Source organism: Dendrobates tinctorius, unplaced genomic scaffold, assembly GCF_039654945.1.
Source record: "Dendrobates tinctorius isolate UK_male_01 unplaced genomic scaffold, ASM3965494v1 ptg000011l, whole genome shotgun sequence".
Lineage (NCBI taxonomy): Eukaryota > Metazoa > Chordata > Amphibia > Anura > Dendrobatidae > Dendrobates > Dendrobates tinctorius.
In genome coordinates this window covers 27,629,790-27,649,830 of record NW_027361679.1, presented here as the reverse complement: position 1 = coordinate 27,649,830, position 20,041 = coordinate 27,629,790, and the positions used below count along the sequence as shown (strand labels likewise).

Genomic DNA, 20,041 nt, shown 5'->3' with positions numbered 1-20,041 from the left:
TGGAACACTCCCTTATCTGCTAAACTCAGCAATTCAAAAGGTTAATCTGTACTACACTCCTCAACATTGAAATTCCAACACCAAGAGGGAAATCTTCAGAATTATGAAAATTATAGGATCAATACACAACTTAATGATATGTAGATGGTAAAAAATGGAAACAAAACTTTAAAAACATCTTGATTTATTCAAAATCGAGTATGAGCACCACATGGAGTAATGTATGCCCTTACTTACATTGTCATATTATAAGCGAGGTTATAAGTGAGGTTATTAATGGATGTCTGAGGGCTGTTCACACAAATCATCAAGATCCACTGCTGGCAGCTCATTCTCCAATTGCCAACCAATTATTTCTCATGTGCTTGATGTTCACAGATGATACAGGCTGTGCTAGTTGGTTAAGGCAATGCAGGCTGCTCACAGCAGCACGAAAAACATGCGGCTTGGTGTTGACGTGTTTGAAAACAGCTCCTAGAACAGAAGTTTGTATGTGTGTGGTTTTCCTCCGGGTTCTCCAGTTGGCTCCCACACTCCAAAGACATACTGATAGCGAAAATACATTGTGAGCCCCAATGGGAACAACATTGATGATGTCTGCAAAGCGCTATGGAATTAATGGCGCTATAAAAGTAAACATAAACACAGAGCCCAATGTCATGCAAATGTCTTCTGATAGTTTACATAGACACTCTTTCATCCCTTAGGCTTGGTATTTGACATCCAAAGCCACTTAATGGAAAGAATGAATTACCATTCTTCGAATCTGATGAGATTATGTGGGCAACTCCATGAAGAGGCCTTTTCTAGGGAACACACTAGGCCTACTCCTGGGATTTTTGTGATGAGGCATAATGTACAGCACTTTTCAATTCAGGTATAGCTTGGCGCTACATTGATTTGGTCATGTAACCAGTGGTACAGCAATTACTTTAAAGTGTCCCAGGAGTCGTTTTTCAACAAAACGCCATGGCACATATTTCTCATTCTACTCTGAGCAGCCTGAGTGGCCTAAATGTACTACCAAAACCTACAGCATACCTGCATTTGTCTCCCATTGAGCACAGCAATGGTTGTCAACTGTCGAGCTGCCAGCAGTGGATTTTGATGAATTGCATGCTCAAGAGCATTCAGCATGGCAAAACATTCTCAGACAAACATTAATAACCACAAGTCAGGCATGCCAATGTAAGTGTCTGGATTTCTGTGCATGGCACTCATACTCAATAAATAAATCAAGATATTTTGGAAATTTTATTTCCATTGTTTTCATCGCTTATCATTACAATGTCTATCAATTCCGTGATCTCCATAATTCCAAGATGTTTTCTTCTTGATGTAATTTCAATTTTGAGGAACACATTAAGTCTTTATAAACTAAAGCAGTGGCAGCATTTTTCTATCTTTAGCTTGTATTTGATCGATACATATTTATTTTAAAAGCATCTGCACAATATTGCTATTAAATAAAGAATATAAAGTACATTTCTCCATACCATCAGGATGTTCGTATGGCAGCCAATGGTGTTTTGAACTGTGAAATTCAAATTGGGAATTCTTCTGCTGACATTGCTGAGCTCTGAAGTCCTCAAAGTGTTTAGGACATTCTTCAGTATTGCACAAATGATATTCATAATTTAATCCAGCACAATCTTGACCACCATTCACTGGCCTAAAAATAAAATAGCAATATAAAATTACAGGACATTACATGATAAAAGCAGTAATTACAACATCATAAACTGAAAAACAAGATATAACATGGATTTGTCCTTAACTAAAGGGACTGGGGCACCATAACACTAGATAACAAAAAGAAAGGTCCACCAGAAATTGCAGTGTCAAACCACTGATCACTAAGCATTGGGACAAGTTTTCCCACCTGCAAAGAATGGAGAAGATTTTTAAATAATTATATTGCATTTTATTGCATGAAATAAGTATTTGATCACCTACCAACCAGCAAGAATTCTAGCTCTCACAGGCCTGTACGTTTTTCTTTAAAAATCCCTCTGCACTCATTACCTGTATTAATTGCACCTTTTTGAACTCATTACCTGTATGAAAGACACCTGTCCACACATTCAATCAAGCTCCAACCTCTCCACCATGGCCAAGACCAAAGAGTTGTCTAAAGACACAAGGGACAAAATTGTAGACCTACACAAGGCTGAATTGGGCTACAGGACATTAAGCAAGCAGCTTGGTGAGATGGCAATGCCTGTTGGCGCAATTATTTGAAAATGGAAGAAACACAAGATGACTCTCAATCTTCCTCGCTTTGAGGCTCCATACAAAATCTTGCATCGTGAGGTAAGGAGAATTCTGAGAAAGGTCAAGAATCAGCCCAGAACTATACAGGAGGACTTGGTCACTGACTGGAATAGAGCTTGGACCAGAGTCTCAAACATTACCGTTAATAACACAATATGCCATCAGTGATTAAAATCCAGCAGGGCACGCAAGGTCCCCCTGTTCACGCCTGTACATCGAGGCCCGTTTGAAGTTCACCAATTACCAAAAGATCATGTGATCAGATGAATCCAGAATAGAACTTTTTGGTATCAACTCCATTCGCCATGTTTGGAGGAAGAAGAAGGATAATTACATCGACAGGGTCACTGCACCATATTGAAGGGAAGATGGATGGGGTCATGTATTGAGAGATTTTGGCCAACAACCTACTTCCCTCAGTAAGATCATTGAAGATGGGTTGTGGCTGGGTCTTTAAGCATGACAATGACCCGAAAAACACAGCCAGGGCAACTAAGGAGTGGCTCCGTAAGTAGCATTTCAAGGTCCTGGAGTGGCCTAGCCTGTATCCAGACCTGAACCCAATAGAAGATCTTTGGAGGGAGATGAAACTCAATGTTGCCCAGTGATAGCCCCGAAACCTGAAAGTTCTGGAAAAGATCTGTATTTAGGCATGGGCCAAAATCCAAGCTGCAATGTGTGCAAACTTGGCAAGAACTACAGGAAACTTCTGACCTCTGTAATTGCAAACAAAGGTTTCTGTACCAACTATTAAGCTTTGTTTATGCAAATTAATTATGTAAAAATCATACAATGTGATTTCAGGAATTTTTTTTTAAGATTCTCTCTCTCACAGTTGAAGTCTACGATAGAAATTACAGACCTCTCCATCCTTTGTAGGTGGGAAAACTGGCAAAATCGGCAGTGTATCAAATACTCATTTTCCCCACTGTATGTAGAATTACAGAAACATTAATTACATTACAACTGCTGCATAATAATAATAATAATAATAATAATAATAATAATAATAATAATCTTTATATAGCACTAACATATTCCGCAGCGCTTTACAGTTTGCACACATTATCATGACTGTCCCCGATGGGGCTCACAATCTAAGTTCCCTATCAGTATGTCTTTGTAATGTGGGAGGAAACCGGAGTACCCGGAGGAAACCCACGCAAATATGGAGAGAACATACAAACTCCTTGCAGACATTGTCCTTGGTGGGATTCTAACCCAGGACTCCAGCGCTGCAGTGCTATCCACTGAGCCACCGTGCTGCTTACATGTCCATAAGACACATCTGTCATATAAATACACTTACATTGGGTTATTGCACTGACGGGTCCTGAAACGTACACCAATACCACACGTTCTTGAACAAGATCCAAATTTTGTCCATGCTCCCCAGTTACCATCCTGTTTAACTTGGTTAGTGGTCCTCCACATGCAGTGACCCTTGTAGCACCACTAGAAAGGATAGGAGAAAAGTATTGCGGTCATTGTATAAGTTTCACAATCACTAACAAGAGTAAAAAAAATCAACTACATGGCAAGCAATTTCGATAAATAAGAACAGCCCCTCCTTAGATGTCTCTTGTGGAATTCATGCAAGAAAATTAGGATGGGTAGAGAAAAATATTCACTTCTGCGGTTTTAAAGAAGAGGTAACTACGGTATATTTGGGCATCCACCTCAGAAGCATTTTTAGGAATCTATAGAAAACACAGAAAATGACACCTGTGTAACGAAAACACGCTACCTGTCCCCTGTGCAGGGATTTGTGAGAGCAGGGTTTATTTATTTATCCTGACTCCATTTTTGTTTTTGTATTTGCATCTCATTGCTTCACAAAATGGAGACTCTGTTTTTTAGATAAGGGAGACTACAGAATTTCTTTGTCTAATGGACTTAAGGCCCCATCACACAGCGAGATCGCTGATTTTGTGACGCCAAAGCGATCTCGCTGTGTGTGGCACCCATCAGCGACCGCCCCCCTTCCGGGTATCGCTGATCGTGCAGGATCGGGCCGTTTTTTGATCGTTGGTCTCCCGCTGGCCAGCACGCATCGCTGCGTGTGGCAGCGGGAGAGCAAAGATCAGCGACGCTGGGAGCTGGTATCCAACGTAAACAGCGGGTAACTAAGAGCCGCATGTTAATGATCAGGACAATTTTTACAATTTTGACCACTGTCACTTTATGAGGTGAAAATGCTTCAACAGATCCTGGTGATTCTAAGAATGTTTTTTCATGACATATTGTACTTCATGATAGTGGTAAAATTTCTTCAGTATGACTTGCGTTCATTTGTGAAAAAAAAAAAAAAGGAAAGTTGGCGAAAATTTCGCAATTTTCCAACTTTTAATTTTCATGCCCTTAAATCAGAGATATGTTACACAAAACAGATGATAAGTAACAATTCCCACATGTCTTCTTTACATCAGCACAATTTTGGAAACAATTTTTTTTTTGTGTGTTAGGAAATTAAGGGTTAAAAGTTGACCAGCGATTTCTCATTTTTCCAACAAAATTTATAAACCTTTTTTTAGGGACCACATCATATTTGAAGTCACTTTGAGGGGTTTATATGACAGAAAATACCCAAAAGTCACACCATTCTAAAAAATGCGACCCTCACTGTGCTTAAAACCATATTATGACGTTTATTAACCCTTCAAGTTCTTCACAGGAATTTTTGGAATGAGGAAAAAAAAATGAACATTTAACTTTTTTTCACAAAAAAATTTACTTTAGATCCAATTTTTTCTCTTTTCAAGAGGGTAACAGGGAAAAATGGACCCCAAAATTTGTTGTGCAATTTCTCCTGAGCATGCAGATACCCATAGAAGGGAGAAAATCACTGTTTGGGCGCAAGGCAGAGCTTGGAAGCGAATGAACACCATTTGACTTTTTGAATGCAAAATTTGCTGGAACAATTGGCGGACGCCATGTCGCATTTGGAGAGCCTCTGATGTGCCTAAAAAGTGAAAATCCCCACAAGTGACACCATTTTGGAACTAGAGCTCTCAGGGAACTGATCTAGATGTGTGGTGAGTAGAGATGAGCGAGTATGTTCGGAAAACGATCGCCAAACAAATTCGACACGAATATGGTACATTTGGATTCGTGATCGGTAACACAAGCATTTTTCTTAAAATCAGAAAAAGTTGGTAACATTAGGTAAAAGATAGAATAAAAGCCGGCAATTCATGTTCCGTGCTCAGTAAGATCACAGTGTGACAGGTTAGAGTAGAATAGATAGAATAGATATATACACATAGAATACATAGATATATAGATGTCAGTGGCACACACATATATACAGGTATATGTATATATTACATAGATAGATAGAACAAAAGATGGCAATTCAGCAGCCGCATAGTGTAAATCACTGCAGGAGCCGACATGATAGAAGAGATGGATTACATAAAGTACATCAGAATATATATATATATATATATATATATATATATATATATATATATATATATATATATATATATAGAGAGAGAGAGAGAGAGAGTTCAGTGACAAATACAATTAGTACAGTGTGTGTGCAGCTTACTGTACTTGTATTTAATTAATAAAAGATTATTTTTCTGAAAAAAATGGCGTGGTAAAGTTCTCCTGGATTTCAGAAAGTTCTCCTGCTCGCAGAGCCATCAGACAGGTCATGCGAGTTCACAGCCAGTGAAATCACTTCACCTATGTGATGTCAGCACGAGCGCCGTGGGAAATTGCAGTGATGTTAGAAAGGTAAAGTGAGTTCATTGGCTGTGAACTCACAGGACCTGTGTGATGGCACCGCAAACAGGAGAACTTTCTCACGCTCACGGTGCCCTCAGACAGGGATTAGCAGTTCACAGGCAGACACTGAGCAGCAGCAGCTCATTCACTATTGGTTCTCAGCCTGGACGGTCGCATCTTGGCACCGTCCAGGTTGAAAACTATTAATCCCCCATACATGGATTACTTTGTGGGGCAGAACAACTGAGAGGTGAGGGATATTGTTGTTTTTTTATTTTAGTTTTATTACAGGTGAACGAGGTCTTTGGTGGAATTAGGAATTAGGTGAGTATAAATGTATTTGTTATTTTTAAATAAAATGGAAAACTGTGTTCAGTCTTATTTCTAATAAAGGACTTTATTCTGGTTGTGTCTTTATTTACCATATAACCATAGGATTAGTAATGGAGAGGTGTCTTATAGACACTTCTCCATTACTAAGTCATGGGCTTGATGTCCCCTGACAATATGAAGGTGACATCAACCCCACAAATATGAACCCCACTTGCCACCGCTACAGAGCAAGTAGGAAGAGGCAGGCAAAGTGCCAGAATTGGCGCATCTAATAGATGTGCCTTTTCTGGGCAGCTGTGAGCTGCTATTTTTAGGCTGGGGGGCAATATCCATGGCCCCTTACCAGCCTGAGAATACCAACCCCGAGCTGTGAGGTTTAGCAAGGCTGATTGTCAAAAATGGGGGGAACCTCATGCTGTTTTTTTAATTATTTATTTAAATAATTAAAAAATACAGCATGGGGAGCCCTCAATTCTTGATAATCAGCCTTGATGAAGCTGATAGCTGAGGGTTGCAGCCCCCAGCTGTGTGTTTTGCCTGGCTGGTTATCAAAAATACAGGGGAACCCTGTTTTTTTTTTCAATTATTTATTTACAGTGCAGGAGCGGCTCATGGATACTCCCATCCGCCGCTCCTGCTTTTACTGTTACTAGTGGCAGCAAGTGTCCCATCAGCTGACACCAGTGATCGGAGGTAAACTTTATACCTCCGATCACAGCTGAGCACTCACGCTGTCTTTTGACAGTGTGGGAACCGTGGCTCTCTGTCCGGTTGGGATAATATCACCGCCATTCAGAAGCGCTATGCTGGTGTTTCCCACGCTGTCACAGAGAGTGGGAAACACCGTTTTTGCGCTGTGTATGTTCGGCTATATTAGACAATTAAATCAACGTTTTAATGCGCAAATATTGCAAATTCAGCGATCGTGAGCCGAACCGAATATTGAAATATTCGGGAATCATTTTTCAGGCTCAGTGCAAAGCTCAGAAGGCAAGGAGCACCAGATTTTACTGTTATGGTTTGCAGGTGTCAAGACCAACTGGGAGAGCCCATGAGCTGCCAGAACAGCAGAACCCTCCATAAGTGACCCCATTTTACAAACTACTCTTCTCATTGAATTCATCTAGTGGTGCAGTGATCTTATTGACACTATGGGTGTGTCACAAAACTTTATACCATTGGGCAGTGAAAAAAATATAACTACATTTTTACCACCAAAATTATGTTTTAGCCCCAGATTTTACATTTTGAAGAAGTGGGTAAAAATAGCACTAAAATTTGCCCCATATTTTCTACTGAACATGACTATATCCCATATGTGGCTGTACAGTACTACTTAGCTATTCGGATTGCCTCGGGAGGCGGAGCCTCTTGAAGCCCAAATGTTCCTAGAATAGTTTGAAGACTCCATATACAGAGCCCCTAGTTGCTAGAAGAGCAGAATCCCCTCCCCATTTTCGAAACGATACCCCTTGGGGAATTTACCTACAGGTGTAGTAATGATTTTGACTCCACGGGTATTTTCCAGAAACAAGCAGCAATGAATGTTCGAGTGAAAATTGTAAATTGCCATTGTAGTAACCAGTAGGCTGTAGTGACCAGTGTGTTGCAGTCACCAGTACGTTATGCCCATCCCGTGCTTCTGGAAACATGCGCTCGTTGGGCCGGCTCTCATCACTTTAGAAATGCGAAACGTGGACGCAATATGTGGTTTAGGTACACTGTGGGGCTCAGAAAAGAGGGGGCACTTGGATTTGGGAGCGGATAATTTGCTGAATTTCTTTTGAGGGGTCGAGGAGTAATTTTGCTTTTCCACAGCCATTGTACTACCAGTAACAGGGAAGCCCCCTATATTTCCGTTAACAGATGACAGACCTGGGTGGGGACTTGCTTTTTTTGTGGATTGAGTAGAAACTTTTATTGGGAACATTTTACATAACGTTTGGGATCACATTTATCTGGCGCTCTACACTGACCACTTACTTTGGGGTTTCCATCTAAATCTGAGTGACAGGATTCAGATGAAACTCCCTAGGGATCCATTCATGATTCATGAGGCAGCAGAGTTACTCTGGCCTCCGTCTGGCCTCTGTTCAGTAGTGTCCTTCTTTTCAGAAGTGCACAAAACTGTGGCCGTTGGCACTTTATGCAATCCTAAAAAAGACGGACACCACCGGATCACAAATCAGATGGCATCCACAGTGCCTTCATCTGCCTCATTATAGGGAATCTTCCCCCAGAGGTTCTGTCTGAATCATCTATGTCAGAGATTTACACGGAAACCCCAGTGCAAGCGCAGAGTGCAGGATAAATGTGTGCTGAGCCTTTCTGCGATCTTTGGGAGGCAGAATGAAAAAAAAACAGTAGGTGAAGAATTAGTTTTATTTATTTTTTATGCCGTTCCTCGTGCGATATAAGTGATGAGGCGACTTTATTCCTTTATTCTTCGGGTTGTTGTGATTACAGCGATACCAGATTTATGTCGGGTTTTTAGGTTTGGCTGCTGTCACGCACTAAAAGATGCTTTTTATTGCAAAAAATAGTTTTGAGAGCTATAATTTTTCAATATTTTGGCCCACAGAGTCATGTGAGGTCTTATTTTTGCAGGAGGAGTTGACGTTTTAATTGGTACCATTTTTGGGCACATGACATTTTTTGATAGTTTTTTATTCCGAGTTTTGGAAGGCAGAATGAACAAAAAGCAGCAATTCAGGAATTTCTTTTTTGGGGGGGATTGATGCTGTTCCGTGCGTGGTAAAATTAATAAAGCAGTTTTATTCTTTGGGTCAGTACGATTACAGTATTTCCTTATTTATATATTTTTTTTAAGTTTTAGCGCTTCTACACAAAAACTATTTTATAGAAAAAATAATTATTTATACATCGCTTTATTCTGAGAGCTATAAATTTTTTATTTTTACATCCGTCTTTTTGATCGCATTGAATTCTACTTTTTGCTTAGCGGTATGATAAAAGCATTGTTTTTGGCCTTGGTTTTTTATATTTTTTTATGATGTTCACTAAAGGAGTAAACTAGTGGGAAAATTTTATAGGTCGGGTTATTGCGGACACGGCGATAACAAATACAGTATGTGTACTTTTATTGTTTATATTTTTTTCATACAAATATTTATTTATGGATACAATATACTGTAGTTTGATTCTTTTATTATTATTTTTGTCTTTTTAAATATTTTTACAATTATTTAAAACATTTTTTTTTTTACTTTTTTAACTTTTTCTACCTTTGTCCCACTATGAGACTGATCGCTTGTAAAGCATGGGGATGCAGCAGCATCTCTGTGCTGTACAAACTGTCAGCGCTGCACTGACAGGGAAAGTTGCTGATCTTGCACTGCATATGATCAAGCAACTTTCCTAGCTCTGGTGACCCGAATGCCGTTATGACAACATCGGGTCACCATGGCAACGATTGGGACCCTGTGTCCGAAAGCAGAGGGGCTGTCACTCCCCTGCTGGCTCCCGAAATGCTGTGATCGTGTTCGATAGCAGCATTTCAGGGGATAAAGTGCCAGGAGAAGTGTGGAACTGTTTCTGGCACTGAGTGCTGGGTGTCAGCTGTCAGAATCAGCTGACACCTGGCGGCGATCGGGCTATGCATGGGAGATTGTGATGACGTAATAATCCTGGTCAAATAGGCCCAGGGCACATAGACGGATTATTACTTCAGATGTCAGAAAGGGTTTAAAGCATAACCGTTGTTTTAATTTTTATTCCAGAAATCAATAGTACACATGAAAATAAGCAACTTTGTAATATATCCTAATCTATTAGGGAAATCTTCTTAATTCTCTGCCAGAATTGATCAGTCATTATCAAAATTCTCAATTCTTTGGTAAAATCTGTATTCAGTGAAGACAGATTATTACATTACTGAGATAGGAGATGACAGTTACTACTGGTAAGATTCTCAGCCTCTATTATCTCCTTCCCTTCCCATCTACATAGGACTGTGTCAGTGTAGTGTCGTGGGCGGGGCTGGGGGGTGGTCCCTCTGTATACCGCGCAGTGACGTACAGACACAAGATAGAGGCAAGTTTCGGGTGCAACAGGTCCAAGTTTATTTTCCACCGTCCGACTGACGGCCCTCACAGCACACCGCAATATCTTTCTCACGGCCCTCCGTGTCCAGGGCCGCTTCACACATCGTACTTTACACCAGGGACGTATTTATACATACCGCCCCTTTTTCACTCTGTGACGATCCTGTCAGCTCAGTCACTGTGGCAGCCTTAGGCCCGTACACCATAAGCACTTTACTGGTCAGTTTCGTTGTTCCAAATACAGTGTCCTACACCCAGAGCCTCGTCTATACTGCGGTTCTTCCTGTCAGGACCACCCCCCCTGACTTTCTCTCTCCTCAGTCCCGCTGGTTTAGTTTTCCTCACAGTGCACAAACTGTCGTAGTCCTCCTGTCACTGGAGCTCCCCCTGGGGACTGGAACTTTCTGGAACCCTCCTGTCAAATTTATATCATTCCCGGTTCCCTGTAACTCCGCCCCCCATGACCAACGGTTTCCTATGCCCTAAGTTGATGTCAAGTCCTTTGCTCACACTCCTCCCTGCCCACTAATGGTCAACCCTAGGTACTGCACGTCCACTACACTTACTATGTTACTATGTTACTATGTTACCTATCTAAACTGTGCAAACCTTCCTTTCTCTGTTCTGACACGTCTGGCCATCCGTAAGGTCACCTTCCCTACATCAGTAGCAGCTCTCATCTCCTATCTCAGTAATGTAATAATCTGTCTTCATTGAATACAGATTTTATCTCAGAATTGAGAAGTTTAATAACGACAGAACAATTTTGGCAGAGAGAGAAGCAAATCTTTCTGATAGTATATATTACAAAGTTGCTTATTTTAACGTTTACCAATGATTTATTGAATACAAATTTAAACATGTTAGTTTTTAATAGTTTGGTTGGGAACAAACTTAAAATATTCCAATGTTTAAACCAAAAATGTTTTTTTAAGGAATCGGTTATAATATATACACATGTGAAACAAACTGAATACTTATCGTACAGAAATAAGAAAATAGGGAGAAGGTAGAGTGGGAGTGGGGGTAAGGGAACAAAATAAAATTACAAAATATAATCCTATATACAAATATGTACAGCATGAATAAAAAGGAGGTCTGTATTATAAGAGGTGGTGGTCAAAATGGAAGCTTCTCCAAAATAAATATATGATAAATATAGGAATAAATATAGGATTATATTTTGTATTTTTTTGCTCCCTTCGCCCACTCCCACCCTACCTCTCTATATTTTCTTATATCTGTATGATAAGAAGTTTTCATTTTGATTTATATATGTATGTACAGGAAAGATATACAGTATATCTTTGTACCGTGTTAGCCAGTAGATAGAAAAATATTTGGAATTGAGAGTCCTCAGTGGTTGATACCTATTAATGGCTAACTGAAAAGATGGTAACAAACTGCAAGCTTTCGAGACTACTCAGGTCTCTTCATCAGGCATACAGTTTATATGCCTGATGAAGAGACCTGAGTAGTCTCGAAAGCTTGCAATTTGTCATCATTTCAGTTAGCCATTAAAAGGTATCAACCACTGAGGACTCTCAATTCCAAATATTTTTAAATGTATGTATTGTCATGGATTCATTGAAAAAAAAAACCTTTTTGGTTGAAACGTTGGATTATTGTACGTTTATTCACATAAGGGAACACGGTGGCAAGCCCCTGCACATGGATATATCATGGCTGACTCTTATACTGGGCAAACACTGTGGCCAGCACCTGTACTGTGAAATAATGTGACTGATTCTTATACTGGGGAAATACTATGCCCAGCATTCGCACAATGGAATAATGTGGCTGACACTCATATTGCGGAAACATAATGGCTGGTACCTGTCTAGGGAAAAACTGTGGCTAGCACCTGCACTTGGTTATATTGTGGATGACTTTAATACTGGAGACACACTGTGGCCAGCACCTGTACATGGGTATATTATGGCTGACTCTGATACCAGAGGAACACTATAGCCACATGGGTATATTGTGGCTGACTCTGATATTGGAGGAACACTGTGGTCAGCACCTGTATATGGGTATATTGTGTCTGACTCTGATATTGGAGGAATACTGTGGCCAGCTCCTGCACATGGGTATATTGTGGCTGACTCTGATACTGGAGGAACACTAGTCAGCACCTGCACATGGGCATATTGTGGCTGACTCTGATACTGGAGACACACTGTGGCCAGCACCTGTACATGGGTATATTATGGCTGACTCTGATACCAGAGGAACACTATAGCCACATTGGTATATTGTGGCTGACTCTGATATTGGAGGAACACTGTGGTCAGCAACTGCACATGGGTATATTGTGGCTGACTCTGATATTGGAGGAATACTGTGGCCAGCTCCTGCACATGGGTATATTGTGGCTGACTCTGATACTGGAGGAACACTGGTCAGCACCTGCACATGGGCATATTGTGGCTGACTCTGATACTGGAGGAACACTGTGGCCAGCACCTGCACATGGGTATATTGTGGATGACTTTAATACTGGAGAAACACTGTGGCCAGCACCTGCACTTGGGTATATTGTGGCTGACTCTGATACCAGAGGAACACTGTGGCCAGCACCTGCACATGGGTATATTGTGGCTGCCTGTGATAATGGAGGAACACTGTGGTCAGCATCTGCACATGGGTATATTGTGGCTGACTCTGATATTGGAGGAATACTGTGGCCAGCTCCTGCACATGGCTATATTGTGGCTGACTCTGATACCGGAGGAACACTGTGGCCAGCACCTGCACATGGATATATTGTGGCTGACTTTGATACTGGAGGAACACTGTGGTCAGCACCTGTACATGGGTATATTGTGGCTGACTCTGATACTGGAGGAACACTGTGGTCAGCACCTGTACATGGGTATATTGTGGCTGACTGATACCGGAGGAACACTGTGGTCAGCATCTGCACATGGGTATATTGTGGCTGACTCTGATATTGGAGGAACACTGTGGTCAGCACCTGTATATGGGTATATTGTGTCTGACTCTGATACTGGAGGAACACTGGTCAGCTCCTGCACATGGGTATATTGTGGCTGACTCTGATACCGGAGGAACACTGTGGCCAGCACCTGCACATGGGTATATTGTGGCTGACTCTGATACCAGAGGAACACTGTGGCCAGCACCTGCACATGGGTATATTGTGGCTGACTCTGATATTGGAGGAACACTGTGGTCAGCACCTGTATATGGGTATATTGTGTCTGACTCTGATATTGGAGGAACACTGTGGTCAGCACCTGCACATGGGTATATTGTGGCTGACTCTGATATTGGAGGAATACTGTGGCCAGCTCCTGCACATGGGTATACTCACACTGTTTTACTAGGTTGTAGTATACCACTGGGAGTCATTTACATATTGTAGCACTCAGTATATCACTAGGTGCATGGAACTATTATGAGGCATGGATCTACTGTGCCATGCAAATATGAATTGCAAAAACAATAATCCAAACATTTCCCAGCTTCCTTCGAGCCAATACGGGAATCCATGTAAAAAAAAAAAGGAATAAAAATGTAAGATGTCATATAATTAATCCTTGTAAAAATATGAATACCCATATAATTAATACCAATAAAAATACCATCCTATACTGGCAGGCAAAAGTCCCAATAAAGCAGCAGGAGGCTACATTTGGCAGGTTAGATGTGCTACCGATGCCACTAGCATTATGTCATCTGTTTAGGGTTTATTATTTTAGGATGAGGTCCGCAAAGTGATTGCTTAAGTGAATGACACTGCCAATAGCTCAGCCAAATGTTAATACATTTAGAGATTCTTATTGGAGTGTAAAAGCACCATGTTTAAAGAGGGCTGCTATAATAAAAGTATGATAATTTGGGGTTTAGGCAAGATGGTTGCATTTAAGATTCAGTGACTTGGAGAAAAGCTATAAAATGTATTATCAGGTGTATAAGACATATGCAAAGTTTATTATTTATTATTTGGGTAGGTAGCTGGCTTAGTGATAGAAAACAGAGTGGTTATTAATGGTGCATACTCAGATTGGGCCAGGGTTACTAGTGGGGTACCACAGGGTTCTGTATTGGGCCCCCTACTATTTAATATATTTATTAATGATCTAGTGGATGGATTACACATTAAAATATCAGTATTTGCAGATGATACAAAGCTAGGTAAGGTAGTTAACACAAAGGAGGACAGTTTGCAACTACAGACAGATTTGAGTAAATTGGAGAATTGGGCTGAAAAATGGCTAATGAGGTTTAACACAGATAAGTGTAAGGTTATGCACATGGGAAAGAGAAACAGATGCTACAATTACTTACTAAATGGGAAACTGCTGGGGAAATAAGACATGGAAAAAGACTTAGGCATCTTAGTCAATAAGAAGCTAAATTGGAGTGCCCAGTGTCAGGCAGCTGCCACCAAAGCAAATAGGGTCATGGGATGCATTAAAAGAGGTCTGGGGACACGAGATGAAAACATAATTCTCCCTCTGTACAAATCACTCGTCAGACCACACTTGGAGTATTGTGTGCAATTTTGGATGCCGGTGCTCAAGAAAGACATTACTGAACTTGAAAGGGTTCAAAGGAGGGCTACTAAAATGATAAATGGAGTTGTTTCACTACAATACCCAGAAAGGTTATCAAAATTAGGTCTATTTACTCTAGAAAAGAGAAGACTTAGGGGAGACCTAATATATATGTACAAGTATATCAGAGGGCAATACAGAGATCTCTCCAATGAACTGTTTGTACCAAGGACTGTGACAAGAACAAGGGGGCATTCTCTTCATTTGGAGGAAAGACAATTTCTGCACCAGCATAGAAGAGGGTTCTTCACGGTAAGAGCAGTGAGGCTCTGGAATTCTCTTCCTGAGGAAGTGGTGATGGCCAACTCACTTGAATGAATTTAAGAAAGGAATGGATGCTTTTCTTGTGAGTAACAGTATAGAAGGTTACGAATAACAGAATATTATAGGTAGATGGTTGACCCAGCTTAGGGGAAGGAATTTTTTTCCCTATGGAGAAAATTGGCTTCTACTCTGTAGGTTTTTTGCCTTCCCCAGGAACAACAATGCAGAACAGCTGCACTAAAAATAGGCTGAACTAGATGGACATAAGGTCTTCCTTCAGCCTTCAAAACTATGTTACTATGTTACTATGTTAAAGAATTAAGAAGCAAGATTTACTTTACGTACTGTCATATATCGCTAAAAGTGCAGTATACAATGCAATAATTTGCTAAATCATTATTGCAAACTATTTGAACCATATGAAGATTGAATAAGTAAAATATTTAGTCAGCTTACCGGTCTGCGATGACATCCCCAAACATGCCATCGCCCAGCACGGATCGTGGTGAGCACCCATGCCAGATAGGAACAAGAGGAAAATGATCCAGCTCGAGACGAAGGCGGCTGCAACTCTGCAAAGCTTTATTGGACAACTTTATAAATATGTATTGTACTTTAAAAAATATGCACAGCAAACACCAGTGAAAACAACGCATTTCAACTAAGAAGTCTTACTCAGGATCTACCTAATATTGCATTAAAGACATATATATAGTGTGTGCATGACATTGATTAGACAGATAATTAAAAATGCAAAAAAGCATATATAAATGTAGAAAAAAGCAAACAATCTCCAATTCAAAACTATCATGGAAAATATTAAATTTTTTATTGTCCATGATCGTTTTGAATTGGAGATTGTTTGCTTTTTTTTACATCTATATATACTTTTTTGCATTTTTAATTGTCTAATCAATGTCATGCACACACTATATATTTGTCTTTAATGCACTATTAGGTAGATTGTTATGATTCGGTCACCGAGGAGGATTACTGGGGAATTAGCTAAGCAACCAGGAAACCAGAAAGGTTGGTAACTTAGCGGACTGCACACCCCTAAACCTAACAACACAACTAGCATTAGCTGTGGGACGTGGCTACGATGCCCTAGACGCCTCGGCACAGCCAAAGAGGTAACTAAGTCTAAAGTAAGAAAGGGGAAAGCTAAACTGCCCTGGAGTAGAACCCCAAAGGAATAGCTAGCCCCCAAACATATATTGTCAGTGAGACAAGATGAGGCACAAATGCAGGCAGAATATAGAGTGAGAAAATGATGGGGCCAAACTGTCTAGATAGGAGAGGACAGAAAAGATACTGTCTGCAATCACGCAAAAACCCTAAAAAACCCAACACGTCTGATATGCAAAAACACTGAGGCCACACGACCTCTCCCCCGCTAGATCAGCATTCTGGTGTGAACTGGAAGCAAAGCAAAAGATACTAATATAGCAAGGGATTAGCAATACTGAACAGAATGACATAAGCTGTGACCTGAACAGGGTCCAGCACAAATCACAGTAGGGAATAATGCTGAACCCACACGCAAAGCAGAAAGCAGAGAAAGACAAAAACTATACCAAATGCAAAAGATTCAGCAAACAAATAACTTATCTGAATTATGCAAGACCAAGCAGCGGCAAAAGCAGACTTCACAATGCACAGGAAGACAAACAAATCACCAGCAGCAACTGAAGGATGCTTGCTCACTTAAATCCTCCCAGTCAGTAACCCCTGACTTCCAATAATCATCTTCAGATGATAGACTTCCGTCAATACGACCAGCTCCACTACTCGCAGCAACCACCAGAGGGAGCCCCGACTCAGAAATTAGATCAAGAGAGTTCATAACAGTAGATTGTTCTCACTGGTGTGCCTGGTGTTTGCTATGCATATTTTTTATAGAACAATACATATTTTTAAAGTTGTCCAATAAAGCTTTGCAGAGTTGCAGTCGCCTCCGTCTCAAGCTGGATCATTTTCCTCTTGTTCCTATATTTAGATTGTTGTTCAAAAAAAATCCATGAGAGCTACTGGTTGTTGAGAACACATAATGAGACATCCACAATATGACATTTCAACCTTACTTAATGCATTCTTTAAATATATACATTTTAATATTATTTGTGCCAGATTTCACAGTGCAAACTACGGTATATACATTGGTACACTGATTCTTTAGACCTGATGGTATTCTTCGTAAATCCATGTCAGAAAGGCTATATGATCCATGTTGAAAAGTTATCATGCCTTATATTTAAGTGAGCATTTTATTAGTCCCACTTTAGCCTTAACTGGACTCAAAAAATGCTTATTTTAACCCCTTTCCTTCATTGGACGTAATATTCCGTCCATGTGCCCTGGGCCCTAATCACCATGGACGGAATATTATGTCATAGCGATAAGCGGCACCCACGTGGTGAGCGTCGCTTATCGCGGCCGGGTGTCAGCTAATTATCATAGCTGACACCCGGCACAATGTGTCAGGGGCAGTCACGGACCGCCCCTGACACGCTAACCCCTTGTACACCGCGATCAAACACGATCGCGGTGTACCGGGGGTTAAAGGGAAGCATCGGCAGGGAGGGGGCTACCTCCGTGCTTCCCTGAGCCCCCCACGACAGCGCAATGTGCAGCGCTGCTGCGGGGGGCTCCTTTCCTGCAGGTCCCTGGTTCCAATATGGCGGCGGGGACCTCTGGGGACCTGCAGGAAGCTGGCTTCCTCACTGCCCGCAGAGCGCAGGCATGAGGAAGCCTGCAGCAGTGCCTGTGACAGATAGCTGCGCCCAAATAGTGGTTTACCCCCACATGTGGGGTATCAGCGTACTCAGGACAAATTGCACAATAACTTTTAGGGTCCTGTTACCCTTGGGAAAATAAAAATTGGGGGTGAAAAGATCATTTTGTGGAAAAAATATGATTTTTTAATTGTACCGCTGTACATTATAAACTTCTGTGAAGCCCTTGTGGGTTCAAAGTTCTCACCACATATCTGGATAAGTTCCTTGGGGGGTCTAGTTTCCAAAATGGGGTCACTTGTGGGGGGTTTCCACTGTTTAGGTACATCAGGGGCTCTCCAAACGTGACATGGCATCCTATCTGTATTCCAGCCAATTTTGCATTGTAAAAGTCAAACGGCGCTCCTTCCCTTCTGAGCTCTGCCATGCGCCGAAACAGTGGTTCCCCCCCACATATCAGGTATCAGCGTACTCAGGACAAATTGCACAATAATTTTTGCAGTCCAATTTCTCCTGTAACCCTTGGTAAAATAAAAAAAATTGAACCTGAAGTATTTTTTTTGTGAAAAAAAGTTAAATGTTCATTTTTTTTAAATATTCAAAAAATTCCTGTGAAGCACCTGAAGGGTTAATAAACTCCTTGAATGTGGTTTTGAGCACCTTAAGGGGTGCAGTTTTTAGAATGGTGTCACTTTTGGGTATTTTCTATCATATAGACCCTTCAAAGTGACTTCTGTCACCGTCTCGTGTGCCTGGACGCAGCGAGTACCGCAAGGCGAACCCATATGACACACGTGACCCTGGATACACCGCCGCCAGTTGGGCGAATTTAAATAATACGACGTGCAGCTGGATACACCGCCTCCAACTGGCGAATTTAGGTATTACACGTATACATACAGTAGTCTGGAAACCCCGCCTCCAGTAAGGCGAATTTAAATAATAAAGGGGGAACCTGGGTAACATTAACAATGGTGGGCCCTGCAATAGGGAATAGGGAAGTGGAGACCTCCTGTACTCCCCTGAGCCAGTGTCCCTGCACTCCTAACGTTCCCTATGCCGGTTCCGCACCGGGCGAAGCACAGGATCCTAAAAACCCTAGCTCGCCCTGAACCTAAACCCTCACTAGGGAATTGGTCGGTGCGGAAACTAATCCCACCACTTCACTGAACACACATGAGGGAAAATGACAATACAGGGGAAACACCACTTAGCTTTGCTCTATGGCGTATGCTCCTAGCAACAGAGCCCACCACCTGTGCGCATCTTCCCCTCCACTCGGATCCATCACCATAACTGGATCCTTCACCATAGTGCAGCCTTGGAGCAGAGTCCACCACCAATTGCAGAAGTCCAGTAACAGAGTCCCAAAGATGAATTCAGCTCCTGCCCAAAAAGTCAAGCATGCTTGAGTCCAGCTCTCAGCAACCAAGTCCTGCATGCTGAGTGCAACTCTCTCCATAGTCATCACTCCACCAAGCCATGTAAACACTTCCTGCTGACACCATAAACTGACTCCACCACGCCATGCCAGCCCTTCTTGCAGACCACATAGCTGCCACTCGTCCCCTCTGGCTGGGCTGCGCAGGACTCATGTTCAGCTCCTTCCTCACCCAGGCTTGCTTCCCAAATGACGAACACAATATCACTAACAGTGATTGAACACACCTGGCTCTCTTTTATAGAGCCTCACACCTGATTTGTAATTAAGTGCACATTAAACCAAAGAAACTAAAGTGCACTACCACTAACCACCACCGGGGCAACTTAGAATGAACGACACCACTTGTAATAATTGTAATGGCCACCGGGGGCAATCAACCCACTTTGGCACCAAGCCAAAGGAAAAAAAATTCACTTATCCATTTAATCTGTCAGATCCACGCTGGATCATGACAGTACCCCTTCCTTAATGAGGGGCCTTTGGACCCTCAAGACCACTCCTCATTAGGGAAACACAAACAGCGGGGACGTCCAGATCCTGAGTTCACCCCACCCCTACCTGAAATTTCAGGTTTATGACAAACGCACCACTGGTATTGGCAATAAT

The 20,041-nt window shown here is 41.5% G+C and overlaps 1 protein-coding gene across 1 annotated transcript in view; it reads right to left on the bottom strand.

Annotated features, from left to right (window-relative positions):
• ADAMTS3 (ADAM metallopeptidase with thrombospondin type 1 motif 3) overlaps positions 1 to 20,041 on the bottom strand; it is a 278,244-nt gene that overhangs the window by 58,951 nt on the left and 199,252 nt on the right. The window contains exons 12-13 of the mRNA XM_073590493.1: positions 3,584 to 3,729; positions 1,497 to 1,672 (exon numbers count right to left, since the gene is read on the bottom strand). Coding sequence (XP_073446594.1) covers positions 1,497 to 1,672; positions 3,584 to 3,729 — 322 coding nt within the window. The remainder of the gene's footprint in view (positions 1 to 1,496; positions 1,673 to 3,583; positions 3,730 to 20,041) is intronic.